This window comes from Cheilinus undulatus, linkage group 11 (assembly GCF_018320785.1).
Source record: "Cheilinus undulatus linkage group 11, ASM1832078v1, whole genome shotgun sequence".
NCBI classification, from domain to species: Eukaryota; Metazoa; Chordata; class Actinopteri; order Labriformes; family Labridae; genus Cheilinus; species Cheilinus undulatus.
In genome coordinates this window covers 2,321,958-2,337,961 of record NC_054875.1, presented here as the reverse complement: position 1 = coordinate 2,337,961, position 16,004 = coordinate 2,321,958, and the positions used below count along the sequence as shown (strand labels likewise).

General features: G+C 42.2%; 1 protein-coding gene across 1 annotated transcript in view; it reads left to right on the top strand.

Moving 5' to 3' along the window:
- The window catches only part of skia (v-ski avian sarcoma viral oncogene homolog a), a 137,721-nt gene extending 122,056 nt beyond the window's left edge, over window positions 1-15,665 (top strand). The window contains exons 2-7 of the mRNA XM_041799304.1: window positions 4,505-4,621; window positions 5,447-5,562; window positions 6,050-6,351; window positions 6,644-6,972; window positions 10,837-11,067; window positions 12,259-15,665. Of these exons, the coding sequence (XP_041655238.1) occupies window positions 4,505-4,621; window positions 5,447-5,562; window positions 6,050-6,351; window positions 6,644-6,972; window positions 10,837-11,067; window positions 12,259-12,447 (1,284 nt within the window). The 3' untranslated portion in view covers window positions 12,448-15,665. The remainder of the gene's footprint in view (window positions 1-4,504; window positions 4,622-5,446; window positions 5,563-6,049; window positions 6,352-6,643; window positions 6,973-10,836; window positions 11,068-12,258) is intronic.
- Window positions 15,666-16,004: the final 339 nt, after the last annotated feature.

Sequence of the window (16,004 nt, the reverse complement as noted above, 5' to 3'; positions counted from 1 at the left end):
GCGGCGTTGGCAACCGGTAATCCACGAGACGAGGGCAGGCACGTGGCACGGAGACTTTGCCCAGACGCACTGCAGTGTGTGTCCGTGTGAATGTGTGTGGGAAATGATCTGCAGGCTCTAGCCTCTAGCCTCCGGTCGTGTGTTGCTGCCTTGATATGTAGGCCACATCTCTTCATCTCTAGATAACCCACAAACCGGCCAACCACAGACAAGACGCCTCTCAACGGCAGTCATGTCTGACTAGTTTTAATAATATCCACAACAACTGGAACATTTTTAAAAGCCTCTGAAGAAAAGGCTTAACTTACCTGAAGCATTTGTTTGATATGACCTGCATTTATCAGTTTCCTCTGCCATAAAGCTCTACATAAATGACTGCTTGTTTGGACCTTTTTGGCACCCTTCCTATACGGTACCAGGTGTATCTGTTAGACCCTAAAGAGTGGATCTAGACCAGCTACAGTCCTTTGATTTGCTGAACTATGTTACCTCCTTAACTGTCTTGTGTTTGGGCTTCGTTTTTCCTTGCATCCTGCAGCTTTCTTGCAAACAAAGCTCTTTCTCCTGAAATAAAACAGCCACAGAACACAAAATGCTTGCAAAGATTAAACATTAAGAAAATCTTGCTGAAAGACTTTATAGAACAGAATGTACTGCATGCAAAAAACAGCAGATATAGATCTATTTTCGTATGGTTATGCTTGGTAATATAAAAAGGCATCTGCTTGTAATGGAGAAGAGAGTATTGACGTTTGGACCCATTGTGATTGCTTTTGAGTCCTGACATCTGTGAAGTTGCTCTTTCCTCACATCTATTCAGGCTCTTTTCAAAGAAGTAGAAACAAATGACAACAAAGAGGTTTAACTTGTGTCCTTGGAGCAACCATTAGTACGATCTTGACTAAAATAGCTCTTCAAACAAGGTTCTGATAAAGGATTTCTTGCATTTGGAATGAAACTTCAAGAAAATGAGAACTGCCACATGTCAAAGACATCTTAAAAAGACGAAACGAATCAAGATACAAGCATTTATGATGGAGTATTACGCCACCAGTCATAGAAACACGCTGGGTTTGTTCTTTAAAGTCACTAAAAGTCACGGAGTCGTGCATCAGGTGCGTATCGGATCGAGGACAGCTGTCACGTCAGCAGATCTCGACACTATTTGTTCGTCTAGCCACGCTGCCTTTCTTTTCCTGAGAGAGCAGCTCTGATTACACGGACATGTGGCAAAGTGTGACACACTGCCAGCTCGGGCAAGCGAGGCACATAGAGAGAAAGGGGGGACAGAGAGAGAGAGAGCCTAAGCCTGAATGACCACCTGTTGACACCATGCAGGGAGCGGCTGTGCATGCGTGTTAGCTGCAGCAGTTTGCAGAAAGAATGCTGCAGATTCCTGAGGGAGATCCTCACCGAGAGAAAACAAGAGAGAGAAAGAGCTGTATGTTTGAATTGCCTGTAGAAATATTACTGGTTTGACAGAGTAGCCCGACTCTGCATCACATGTGTGACCTGTACTCCAACACATGACCTCCGCTCACTGAGAGATGGTGAGAAACATCCAACATGAACAACATGCACGATTATTCCAGACCTGGAGTCACTCAGAGGCATGCATCTCTCCTCCACATGCTTGCTGCAAAAGCTGCATCACACACAAGAGTTTAAAAGACACTTAGCATAGTTTGAAACTTGGCGATGGTCCACATAATTTGATGTATTCATTACTAAAAGTTTTGCATTTCTACTTAGGATTGCTTCAGCCTGCAACAAAACTTTTAATGATGCTACTCTAGTTGTGACCAGGCCAGTACTCATATGTGGACTGTTGTAGCTCCAGTTATCCTGGTCTATTTCTGCAGTGGAAGCTATATTTGTGCAGAACTTAGAGTCCACTGAAGGTCTGTTGGATCATCTATAGTACTTTATCACATCACACCGTAACCAATCACACTGCATCAACCACCACATCTCACAGCCTGTCATACTGAATATGACTGCATCATACTGTATCTTCTGGTCTGGTCTCATACTGTATGGTATCTTCTGGTCTGGTCTGGCATGTTCCAATATTGTAGGGTATCTTCTGGACTGGTCTGGACTGGTCTCATATTGTATGGTAACTCCTAGTCTGGTCTGGTCTGGTCTCATATTGTATGGTATCTTCTGGTCTGGACTGGTCTCATATTGTATGGTATCTTCTGGACTGGTCTGGTCTCATATTGTATGGTATCTTCTGGTCTGGTCTGGTCTCATATTGTATGGTATCTTCTGGTCTGGTCCAGTCTCATATTGTATGGTATCCTCTCGTCTGTTGTGGCGCTTTTCCACTACACAGTTCCAGCCCTTCTCTACTCGACTCTACTTGGTTTAGGTATCTTTTCCACCAGCCCTAGTACCTGTTGTCGTTTTATAAAAATGGCGGGTTTGATTCCTGTGTTAGGCGTCGCGCTCATGACTCTTCGGTGACGACATTCTCTGACCAATCAGTGGCCGGCAGTCGGTCGATGTCACCTTTTAGTATTCTCTCAGCTCACTTGGAACCAGAGCAGAGCAGGTAGTAAAAACTAGTATCTGGTTCAAGGTATTGCACCCTTGGAAATGCAACACAAACCGAGTAGAGTCGAGTCAAGTCAAGTAGAGTAGGGCTAAGATGGGCCGGTGGAAAAGGGCCAGTACTGTATGGTATCTTCTAGTCTGGTCTGGACTGGTCTCTTATTGTATGGTATCCTCTGGTCTTGCCTGGTCTTGCCTGGTCTTGCCTGGTCAGGTCTGGTCTTGCCTGGCCTGGTCTGGTCTTGCCTGTTCTGGTCTGGTCTGGTCTGGTCTGGTCTAGTCTGGTCGGGTCTGGTCTTGCCTGGCCTGGTCTGGTCTTGCCTGTTCTGGTCTGGTCTGGTCTGGTCTGGTCTGGTCTGGTCTGGTCTGGTCTGGTCTGGTCTTACCTGGTCTGGTCTCATGTTGTGTTGAAACTTCTGGTCCGGTCTTGTATAGTATCTAGCAATAATCCCTAAAAAATCTGTCACCTTAACGGACGTAAAACCATTGGCTATAAATCAATACTTTTTTTTTGTGGGATTTTCACAGAACATTTTAAAATCCAAACAAGCACAGAACAGCTGATGAGGCCAGTGATGTGATGTTTGGCAGGAGTTCGTATCCAAACATCACTAGTTTTCAATCAGGTATCTAAAAAAAACAAGATCACACCTAACATTTTTGGAATAATCTTCATGGGACGGGTTATTGGAGGGCTTCTTCTGCAGGCATGAGGAAATGTAAATGTAAGGAATGTAAACACAATCTAGCTGTAGGGTCTAGGTAGCTGTAAAGACTGTCCTAAAAGATCATTGAAGCTTGAGTTTGCTGCTGCATTGACTTTGCTCAGAGAAAAGCGATTGATTGAGTGTGTGTGCATGAGTGTGTCAGTTAGTGACAGCCACAGCTCGGACAGGCTGAGGTCATTGACGAAGAGAAACAAACCCCGACTTGTCTGTCTGTCTGTGTGAGTGCATCTGTGTGTGACTGTCGGATACACACTGGCCCAGTCACCTCTCTCCTCCTCTCTGCACTGCCCATGAGCAAACACACCTAGCTGTATTGGATTCTGTGTGTGTGACGAGTGTGCGACACGGTGCCATAACCTGGATTCTGCACTCAGAGAGTCAACACGCCACGCCTTCATCTGAACACAGAGGGAGCTATCAGACGGCCGGGCTGGCACTCCCCTATCAGACAGCGCTACACGCCTTATCGGCCCGTCTGACACTATTGGGTGCATTTTCAGTTCACTGACATTTCACTGTGACAGCCTTCAGACCGCTGCCAACTGGGCAACATGTGGTGCGTTTACATCACGTGGGAAAAATCATCAACTTGTACCTGACGTGTTTGCAATAAAGAAACCCGTCTGAAGTTGTACACTTTATATTTCAGTGTTCATTTTTAGATTTATTCTTAGTCTTTAGATTAAAATGCATTTTAGCTTTAGTCACATTTTAGTCATTTTTAACCTTTATAGCTTTAGTCCATAAAAGCTCTAAAACATTTTAGTCCAGTTTAAATCAAAGATCAATATAAATGTAAAACACTCATATTAAAGCACTATTAATACTTTAATTGATTTGAAATGCACCGATGAAAATACTCACATAAAATATGAAATATAGATTTTGAATATCCTACTGTCCTGCACAAACATTCTAGTCTAGATTTAATCTACTTGACTGATTTTTCTTCAGCCCTAATAGCAGCAATTTAGTCTGAACTGGACATTTCTTTATTAGAAGAAGAACAACAAACCCCACTGAAAGACTTTCTTGGTGCAAAAGATGTTCTTGCTTCTCCAGCGTCAGCGAGGGTTTAATTTACCCACTGGTGAAAAAGCGTTGCTCTGATTTGCCGTAATGAATGTGCATAACGTTGGTTTGTCATAAAGAAATGCAGCCTCTTGTGTGAGCTTTTCTGATATTTTAAAACTCAATTTTCCTCTTTTTTTGTCTTCCAGGTGTCTGATCCCATCCCGATCAAAAAGTCCAAACATGACGACTTCCCCTCACAGTCTCCGCTGTCAGACAAAGAGAAGCAGCACGACTGGCTCCAGTCCCTCTCCGCCTCCAATAAGGTGGGTGTTTCTGAGCTCAGGAGGGAGATAATGATGATGGTGATGATGATGCATGAGGAGTAATTTTATACAGAAGTTTTCAGATGAGTGTAAATTTAGACTTTGGCAGTTGGAGCAAACAGACAAGGGTAACTGCAGCTGAGAGGGCTGAGGGGGAGGGAAGTGTAATGGAATAACACCAAAATATCATGATGGATCATTCCTGGGAGGATCAATATTCCCTAAAAAATCTTCCATGAAGATCAAGTTAGACTAACTCATCCTCATACTGACCTGTTCCCATTGACACAACTATTTGCACCCTTTTAAATCCCTCAGTAACTGCAGATTAAGTCACTTAGTAATTCTAAAAGTGAATATTTATGAGCAGAACTATTCGTATTTTCCATCTAAATTGCTATTTTATCATAATTCTGTGAACTGACAAGTCAAGTCTGATAAAATGAGGAAATAGTCGCCTTTGCTCATACAGAGCTTCTGTCTGGATTCACATTTTGGCCTGAAAGTTAACAACCAAACAAAGAAAACCATAAAGGAAAAACTAAATAGTAGGGATGTGTGGAATTGTCTGACTAAATTATTAGACAACCAGACCCTGGGCAGTCCACACCAGTATTAGATGTCAAAAAATGTATTTCTTAGATTTTTTTCTGAATTTCAGGCCCATCATTCTGTGAAATGCTAACTGTAACACAGTCACCACTAAGAATGCACAGCCTTAAATAATATCAGGCCCGAACTGTGTGCAGAAATGAGGCAACCCTTTTAGAGTTTTTTTACACGTATGATTACCAAATGTAACTGTGATTATTTTTCGTTTTTCAGGGGTTTAACTGCATCCAGCCGAGGCAGAGGCCCTCAGCTTTCAGACCCTGGTCGCCCCACATCTCCGCTGGTGAAAAGGAGCACTCCAGTCACCCCCTTGCTCTGCTAAGAGACAGGTGAGCATCACCCAGATTCCCCCCCCACGGTGTTTAACAACCTCCTTAAGAACTAAAAACACTGAAATGATCTGGGCTGTTCCTGAAGCTTCCTCCGACATCCATTTTGTTCAGCGAGCTCCCAGCATGCTCTCTCACTCGTCTGGGTGGGCCGGTGTCGGGGGGGGGTCAAGTCTGACTGTACCACAGCCTCCCACACTCCACCATTCACACACACTCATACTGTGGGCACCCACTTGGCAGAGCGATGCCGGCGCAGGCTGCACCGTATCACAGTCGATCTGGCCCAGTTTCTCAGAAAGTGGGAGGAAGAAGCTTCAGGCTCTTTATTTGAATGTTTTTATACCCTGTTTGGTAAAAATCAGACCCCTCAATATGTCGCTGCCTGGGCTTATTTGCATGCAGGATTCTGCTGTTAATGAAGCAACCTTGAGTTTTTAATTCCTGCAAGTTTACGTCAGAGTTAAAGCGTCTGTTTCCCTCTTAGCTTCTACAACTACAAGAGCCTGGAGAAAGCCGTGGCCCCTAATGTCGCCCTCACGCCGCTGCCCCTGGGGAAGGTGGGTCCCATGTCCCCCTCGGTGCCAAGCACTTCCCACCCAAGTGGAGGTGAACCCCCTGGTGAAGGAGCCCACGCTTCCTCCAGGCCTCGCAAGAGGAGAGCCACAGGGGAGCTCCCAGCACCAGAGGCCCCGTGCCCTCCTCCATCAACCGCCAGCAAGCCGCCGCCGCCGCCTCAGGAAGACAAAGACTCAGAGGTGGAGATCGAGGTGGAGAGTCGTGACGAATGTAAGCCAACACTGTCGCTATTAATCCAAAAATGCCAGTCTAATACTTTCTTTTGCAGCAGAGAGCGTCCACACATCATGCAAACATTCAAGTGTCTGTTTTTTCAAGAACAGTTTGCAAAAGAAATTCCAACTTTTCTAGTTTTTAAAATGTTTCCCTCATTAAACATGACAAAATGGTCATTGCAATCAATACAATAGTTAACATCACATTTGCATTATGAGCCAACATTCAATATTCAAAGGTTTCTGCCCTAATCCTAACTCTGTCATGTCTTTGCCCCCCCCCACAGTCACCTCCTCCCTGTCCTCCCTGTCGTCCCCATCCTTCACCTCGTCCAGCAGCTCAGCAAAGGACTTGAGCTCACCAGGCGCCCAGGCCCCGATCTGCACCGTCACGTCAGCAGAGGGCACCCCCCCTGCAGCTCCACCCGTCACGACCCCCGTCACCCCTCCAGAGCTGGGTCTAGAGTCTGAGCTGGAGAGTCTGAGGCAGGCGCTGGACAGCGGGCTGGACTCCAAAGAGTCCAAGGAGAAGTTTCTGCATGAGATTGTGAAGATGAGGGTGAAGCAGGAGGAGAAGCTGGGGTCGGCCCTGCAGGCCAAACGCAGCCTCCAGCAGGTAGGGGTTCACATTTTTAACCCAACCATACACAAGATTAAACTTCAACTAAACTTAGCACAACGAGTCAGGAAAGTAGTGTTTGGTATCTTATTTATGTTCTCGCGTTGTAAAGCCTGTTTATCTCTCTTTTAAATGGAGCCACATCTGTTAGGAATAGGAAGTGAAAACATGCAAATTAGGACTTTGATTCACCTGGATTAAACTCACATTTATTTATCATAAAGATCAAATTGCTTCGAGACTTCAGTGAACATCATTCTGACAGAGAAACCAAACATTTGGTATCAATCAGTGTTACTCAACCCTGCTTAACCAAAGAGCCAAATTGTTAAAAAAAAATACCTTCGCAAGAGCCACAATCTAAGTGGTGAAAAATGGCAAAAGTGGCTTGAATCAGCTATTAAAATAATTTAAAAGTTGGAAAAATTGGTCAAAAAGCAGCATAAATGTGTGAAAAGGGGTGGAAATGGGGAGAAAAGTGATAAAGGGGTCAGAAAGTGGCAAAATGGTTGAGAAGAAACAAAAAATGAGTTACAGGTGGCTTAAAATGGTCCAAAAGTGGCAAAAATGAGGCCAAAAATGAAGTGACTGAAATAGGCAAAAAGCAGTCATAAAATGATAAAAGACAAAAATGATAAAAGGGCAAAAACAGGGAAAAAGGAAACTGGTGGTATTTAATAGCAAAAGGAACCTAGATTGGATAAACTTGGCAAAATCGGAAAGAAGTTGCAAAAATTGGCAAAGAAATAGGAATAAAGGAGTATTTAATGGCAAATGGTAGCATATATGGGCGAATAGTGGCAAGAAAATGGTGAAAACTGACAAAAATTGGATAAAAATGACAAAAATGGGGAAAAAGTGACAAAAGATGTTGCAAAAACGGCCAAGAAAAGAGGAAACAAGTGGTATTTAATGGCAAAAGTTAGCTTAAATGGGCAAAAACCAGATAAAAGTGGTAAAAATTTGAAAATAAGTGGCAAAAAAGTAGGAAAAAAGTGGTTTTTAATGGCAAAATGTAGCTTAAATTGGCAAAAATGGGATAAAAGTGGCAAAAATTGAAAAAAGAAAGTGGTATTTAATGGCAAAAGGTAACAAATGGATGAAAAGTGTCAAAAAGTTGTGAAAAAGGGCAAAAAGTTTCCTTTTTTTAAGGTTTTCTAGGTGAATAATATTTCAGTTTAAGAGATAAAGAGCCACAGATCATCACAAAAGAGCCCCATGTTGAGTATCACTGATAAAGATAAATGCCCAGTACTACTACAGCTGGATATTCCCGGGTATCCTTGGTTTTTTAGCTCTTCCATCCTGCTGATTAAGCGTCTCTATTTTTACTCCGTCTTCCACCCATTTAAGCGAGAGCACCATGATATCAGTGCTGGCTGAGAGAGCGGGATTTCCCAGCCTGAGCAGCCCCTGACAGCTCGTTCAGACCTTAAGCTTCTTGAAATCAGACTAGACAGAAACTTTTTTTTTTTAAAGTTGGCACGCCGAGGGAAACGACTTGAGCTCAGGCATCATAATGCAGAAGTGGATTAGAAGTCGTTATCGCCGTCCGCTAAGCTTAGCATGAGTTGGCGAGTGATAACAATGAGAGCGGATGTTGCTGCAAAGGGAAAGGGCCAGACTTCCATTTTTATTTTTGGTCTTGGACTGAGAACAAAAAACCGCAGACGAAGGAGTCTGTGTGGGTGAGAAGAGAAGAGGGATTGTAGCGTGACAGAACTCCACTTTCACTTTCCATCAGCTGTGGAGAGGCAGCATAAATCCAACCAAACTAAATGAACTATAGCCTTACATAAAACCTAAAAGGATGCCTGCTGCCTGGAGCTGAACTAACCTTAACCCTCTCATGGTTTTCACCGAGTTCTTATGTAAAGCCTCAGCAGAGTAAAGGGTGTGATGGGGATTGTTTCTTTCACCTTTTTGTAGAAACCAACAAAGCCTGATGACAGACGTGTTTGTCCCTCCGCTCTGTTCCCATGAGTCGGCTTACACTCGCAGACTCACGCTCTGTCAATGATTCAGAGGAAGGAAAGCCAACTTCTGTCAGCCCACACTTTGCCCTAACCCCGGCTCGGCCCAGTGTAAACACTGACACGGACACTTCAGCGTCCCATAACAAGCCGCTGCTCTCAGGTGTCAACAGCTCAGACACAAAGTAAAACCGCCATGTGACGGATAGATCCAGCGGCATTAACGGGGTTACATAAGCACCAGGGGACACTGAATGTCATCAGTGATGTGTTCAGATAATGGAGTATAAACTAGGGCTGGGAAACAAGGGCCAAAAACCATATCTTGATACTTTATAGCTGAATGGAGGGAGATGATATAGATGATATTTTTTCCTGTAAATGACTGTCACAGTACCACAAGTGTTAACTTTGATATTATTCTAGTAAAAATCTACGAAATGGACCTGGACTTTGGGGTCAAGTATGGTTGGATCCACATCTAGGTCCTTCAAGGTCAAAGGTCTTAAAAATTGTGACCTCCTTTTCTTGATTCAGTGAAAGAATTTGGAAATTTAGGCGCCGGTTTAGCTCAGTTGGTGGAGTTAGGGTTAGGCTACCATCCTTGATGCACTGGTCACAGGTTAGATTCCCACTCCTGTCACTTAACAGTGCATATCTCCTTTTTTCTCTTATGCCTTTTAAGCTGTCCTTTCAAAATAAAGGCAAAAAAGCCCCCAACACAATCTCTAAAATAAGAACTGGTCCAGAAACAGCTTAAAGTTGGGGAAATACATTTTTTCTCAGATACCACAGCAACAAAACTTGTGGCCCTAGATTGTTTTAAGACCAGAAATTGCAGGAAAAGTCTGCATGTGTTGCCAGCATTTGCAACATGTCTGTGCACCTTACCCTTCACATTTCTCTCTCTTCTTCTTGCACAAGCTTTTGGTTTAAAATACACAGAAGTTCTGACTTTTTAAAAGCTTTAATACTCCTCAATGGTTTTGGCCATAAAAATAACAGTATGCATCACTTTAAAACATGTTGCATTGTATTTTTTTAAGCTGTCCTTTCAAAATAAAGGCAAAAAAGCCCCAAAATAATCCCTAAAATAAGAATTGGTCCAGAAACAGCTTAAAGTTTGGGGGAATTAATTTTTCCCAGATAGATAATACTTTTTAAAAAATATGTTCTGATTATAAATAGTGCATATTATTTCTGATTCCTAGATCTGGAGGTGTGTTCCAAATTGCGTACTTAAATAACTTTAAATGCATACGTGTGCAAAGTACATTCTAGGGCTGAACATTTAAAAAAAAAAAAAAAAAATCTAATTGCAATTTTTTTTCTCCAATATTGCGATTTGATATGTGATATTCCTGACCTCTCTTTAATTCCTAAACAAAGGCTGAAAAATCCATTAAAAATATCTAATTCTGATGATTTTGACTCGTATTGCAAATTGGAAATGAATTGTTGCTTTTAAGAGCTTTTGTTGTTCTCATATTTAATAAGAAAAAAGTACAAAAATGAAGCAAGGATTTTTTTTATAGACTATTCTAAAATAAAAATTTGCATTTGAACGATTGCATGATATGTCATGCACAACATCTCTGCTGCAAAAAAAGTTTAAAACTGCTATTTTTTTCACAAATTTCAGTTCAAAGAAATATTGCACCTTCTGCAATTTGAAAATTACGGCAGACCACATTGCAATTTAATCTAATTTCTGATTAATTGCCCAGCCCTAGTACATTCACACTGAGAAGAATAGTCAAATGAAGAACTGAAATATGGGGATCCTTCTTAAACTTGTAGTTTTTATGTTGGATCCAGCAGCATTAATGAGGTTACTGTTGCAGAGGACAGAGCAGTGTTTGTTAACTTCTGCCATCATCTCTTCCAGGAGCTGGAGTTCTTGCGAGTGGCCAAGAAGGAGAAGCTGCGGGAGGCGACTGAGGCCAAGCGAAATCTGAGGAAGGAAATCGAACGTCTGCGAGCCGAGAGCGAGAAGAAGATGAAGGAGGCCAACGAGTCGCGGATCCGTCTGAAGCGGGAGCTGGAGCAGGCCAGGCAGCTGAGGGTCTGCGACAAAGGCTGTGAGGCTGGACGTCTGCGTGCAAAATACTCTGCACAGGTCAGTTCCAGCGCTGTGCGATGCTGCATCGACACTGGCGGCTAAAAACGTCTCCGCATGTATGCAGACACGAGCAGTAAAATGTGGTGTAGATGTGACGTAGAAAGTCTAGACGACCATGTCAACACCCTCAGACTAATTGCAGACTTTCAGAGTATCACTGTCTCAAACACTTTCAAGGTCAGCAGAGATGAGGGCAAGAAAAAAACCCACATTTCCTCTTCCTCTATCGAAAATAAAAGGGTGTAGCCGAGAGTGCACAGATGTTTGATAAGTCCCCCTCTGAAAGGAAACAGGAAGAGACGTCGACTTCCCCCAGGCACCATGGGAAATGCAGATTAGACAAAACAAGAGGGAGGTTATGCTCTCCAGCTGCGTCTGTGTTCCTCCCTGCAGAGAGACTGCAGTCGTCTTTGCAAGCCTGTCATTAAGACAAGATGGTTCAGGCATTTTTCTGCTTAGGATGGGAGAAAAGGCAACTTTTCAGAAGTGTTATCTCAGAGCTTTAAAAGATAATTCTTCCGCAAAGTTTCATAACAGCTCGTTATCGTTAAGTGACTGGAAACCTCCTGAAAGATGTCAGCCCTGCAGAAATGCAGCTTTTGTTCACTAACTTGCAAATGTTTTTGACCATCATGCAACTCTGCTTTAATAGGTGAAAAATGAAACCTAAGGCCTAAGTCCCATCTTAATGCAGAAAGGGGGAAACACTCATGCTGTAGCTCACATTATCAGAGCATTTAGAATTCACAATGCAATGACGTTTGATTGGATACCACAGCAACAGAAATTGCAGCCCTAAATGCACATCATTTTTTTGTTTTTAAAACCAGAAATTGCAAACAAATTTTGCACACGTTGCCAGCATCCGCAACATATCTTTTGCACCTTCCACTTCACATTTCTCTCTCTTCCTTTTGCACCAGCTTTTGGTTAAAAATATGACAGAAGTTCTGACTTTTTTTTTAAGTTTTAATACTCTTCGATGGTCTTGGCGATTAAAATAAAAATGCATCACTTTAAAACACATTGCATTGTATTTTATTAGGGATAAGTTTAACCAAATTTTCCTTGCATTTAGTCAAATTGCCAAAGCTCCATCCCTGGTTCCATCATCAGACGCCACATCTCTTTGTAGTCGGATCTTTTCCGCTGTGTAACTTCTGCCGTTTCATGCCGTGTGTTTTCCAGATCGAGGACCTCCAGAAGAAGCTGCAGCACGCCGAGGCCGACCGCGAGCAGCTCCGAGCAGACCTGCTGCAGGAGCGGGAGGCCAGGGAGCACCTGGAGCGAGTGGTGAAGGAGCTACAGCAGCAACTGTGGCCCAAATCCAACATCGAAAAGGAGGCAACGCCCAAGGAGACTACAGCTGACAACTAACCCGCCAGCCGACCTCACCACCCAACCATTCCCCCCATCCCATTGTCATCATCACCTAACATCTTCCACCAAAATCGGACCATAAACGCACCCAGGAGTCCAGGGCCGGCCACATCGCAGCACTGTCCATGAACACTCAAAGACTCGTCCTCGGACCAGAGACGTGAGGGGCGTGTCCTCAAATCTAGAGAGGGGTTTCCTTGGAGAAAGACAGAAATGAAACGAGGAAACACTTGTTGCTAAATCAGGAAAAGACTGGCACCTTGTGAACTTGCAGAACTGAAAACTGGAGAATAGAGTGAAGAGAAGCAGACGCATCAGTATTCTGTGCTTGTCTTCTCTCAGATTTAAACTAACGGACTTCTGTGAAAACAAATACTGAAAAAAAGTTATTTCTGAAAGATATACAGCTGTCGAGGTGTTGTAGCGATGTGGCTGGAAGAGCCAGGGTCGACTTAACCCTAACAGCCTCCACCCCCGTCCCACGCCACGACAAAGATGGAGGAACACATTATAAGCTATTTAAGGGACTACATAGCGACATGTAAAGAAAAAAGGACAGTTTCTTTGTTTCTCTGTAATATTGGAGGTTGAAAATATAAAAAAAAAAGATAGAAATGAATCAGAAACAAGCAAATGAATGGTCCACAGTGCCACCGTGGGTTTGTGGGTTTTCCAGGAAGCCATAGCAGTCCACTGAAGGGGGGGGCATCAAGTCTGAAGGTCGGGCGACCCATCTTTTCTTCCCATTGTTGTTTTTAGAGAATCATCTCTGAGGCGGGTTGGCTCGCCCTCACATTCTCCTTGTAAATCGTGGAAACCACGCTGTGTTGGAGCTTTGGAAAAGCACTTGTTTGGGAGGATGGGAAACGCCACCGAGAGACGCAGTCTCTTGCTCACACGTCCATTTGTTCTTTTAAGCATTTGGGTCAAACCCTGAAGTCTTTATCTTGTGAAGATAAAATTCTCCAGATGTGAGTGTGAGAGATAAAACCGGCACGTTTTATTTTACTCCGATGTGAGATCATGGTGGGCTGGATGGGACACGCTTTGGCGAGAACCACAAAATGTTCATTTGAATTAAATTAAGGTCTGTAAATATACATATATGTTGTTGTTTTTTAACTTTACAATAATGAATCGCACTTTGTCATAACAAAATACTGTTATAAAAGCATTGTACTCCCACTATTGTCTTCAATTTACTTTGAAAACATCATTATACATGACTGCTACCATATAAACCCAGTAAGCATTTTGTTGATTCTACGCGAATAATCCTGTCGTTCTGTTTCTAAAGGCAAAGTCATGTAAATAAGGAGAAAGAAAAAAAGGCTGAGGTTTCAGGCTATGACTTTGTAAAATAGTGCACGCATTGAGCAGCGGTAACGGCGTGCGTTTTGGCGAGGCGGAGCCTGAACTGAAATGGCGAGTCTGCCGTCACATAGTGGGTACAATGCAATCAGAATGTACATTGTGTTAATGCTATTTTTCCTTTGGTTGTTGATGTTGTTTTAAACGTGGAGATATTTTATTGCTTGTCTGTTATGTTCACTTTTTTCAATAGCAACTCATATTTTCTTTATGCATGAACTTTGAGAGAGTTTGCCATACATATAGTCAGTTATTGGGCATTGATACTGTACGTGTAAGGGTTTTATTGTGTTATACAATATAAAGCAATTTGTCTTATTTAGAAAAGTAATGAAAAAGCAACACAGCGTTTTTTTGTTCTTAAGAAAAAACTTCACACTTGCAAAAAAAAAAGAATAAAAAAAGAATAAATGCAATGCTGGACAACCTCAAGTGCCTGGACGTGGGCGAAAGGTTTCCAGAGACGGAGCGGTGATGACGAAGCTGTCGGGGCTGGGCCTCTCATCAACCTTCGGTTTGCAGGTTTTTCAAATTAAAAGCCCCTCCCTCGCTCAGCAGCTCTTTTTATCAGTATTCCTAAAAACCAACCAGTTTACAAACTTTTTTTCGTTTTCAATGCAGAGAACAATTGAACAAATGCTCGATGCTTCAGGCTTTTTTTCTGAATGAGTGCTTTTTCCTTCATTTGAAATCAGTGATATGCATGTTCAAACGATTTTTATAGAAGACCTTGAAAAGCCACTTGCTTTTGGTGAATTGTTACTTTGGGTTGTACATAAAGACTAAACTGTTTTATTCCCGCTCTGTCGGCTTGTCCCGCAGCGGACACGTCGAGGAGAACAAAGAGGGCATTATGTGAAAACGCCCTTTTCTTATCTAACATTACTCTGAGAGCATTGCTGCGTCTTTGGCAGACTTTCAATTGGTACATTTTGTAGTTGTTTTTACTCTCTAAAGTATGTGTAGTTTACTTTACTCACGGTTTTCTACAAAAGAAGGGAGACGGTAACGACATTGGCTCTTCACGCTCCCGATGCAAAAAGAAAAAGCGGTCTAACGGCGTCTTGTTTTCTAAAGGAGAATCATTTTGCTAAAAAGCAGCAATAACAGTCCATATTACTAGACAAATACTAGCCAGTGTGAAGATTTGAATAAGAATTTACACATGTAAATATTTTTTTCATTTACGATCTTGTATAATATATGTACATGGTGTTTCCTTTTTCAAAAAGAAATCTTTTCTTACAATAGCTGTCTTGTTTTTTTGTTTTTTTGAATTTGTGTTTTAACGGAGATGTTTCAAAAACAGTTAATGCAGTGCGTAAGAGAATATTCCCTACATAAACATGTTAATCCATTTCTTTTCTTTCCTTTTTTTTACTGTAGAGTCTTTATATCGATGACTTTTTCACCAGTTCATATATATTTTTAACAGTATGTTCAGTATCATAGCAGTCGGGGTCACGGGCTGGTGGCTCGGCCGTGTTGCAGATTGTTCCCCCTCATCCTCATGTCTCTTTTAGCCCTACGCTGCTGCTAATACTCGATAAACCTTACAGTTCTAGAAATATTTTTATGTAAGAGGTTAATGTAAGCTTTCCCATTTATTAATGCCACATATACAGTATGAAAAATGAGCTTGGCTTATTCATCTATCTCCCTTGTTTCCCTCATGGTTTCACGCCTTTTTCCTCATCCCACCCCCCTTTCTCTCACGACACGGACTATATTGTAAAGTAAAGGACTTTATGAGATTATGTTTGAAAATAGCTATGCTTATATACTACAGTGACTGAATGTACAGTGTATAGATGCATTACCAGAAATAAAGTTGTTTGTCCAGATTGGATGACCCACTTTGCTTTTTTTGCTGCATGCAACGTAAATCCTAATTATCCTGCAGATTCTGCAGACAAAGAGCTTTTCTATTTTCATTTATTTTCCAATTCAGAACCAGCTCTCCACTCCTCTCTGCTGCAGGAATCTGGAAGTCCCAAGATAAAAATGAATGACAATATGCCACTAAAATGTTATCTTTGAAATATTTCTGCATATTTTGCACAGTTTGACTTTAAGAAAAAATTGTCACGGAATTTCTCCAGCAGATGGTGTGAGATGAATCTCAGGATATGCCAGTAAACATAAATAACACACAAACAAAAATACATATATTACAACTTTTA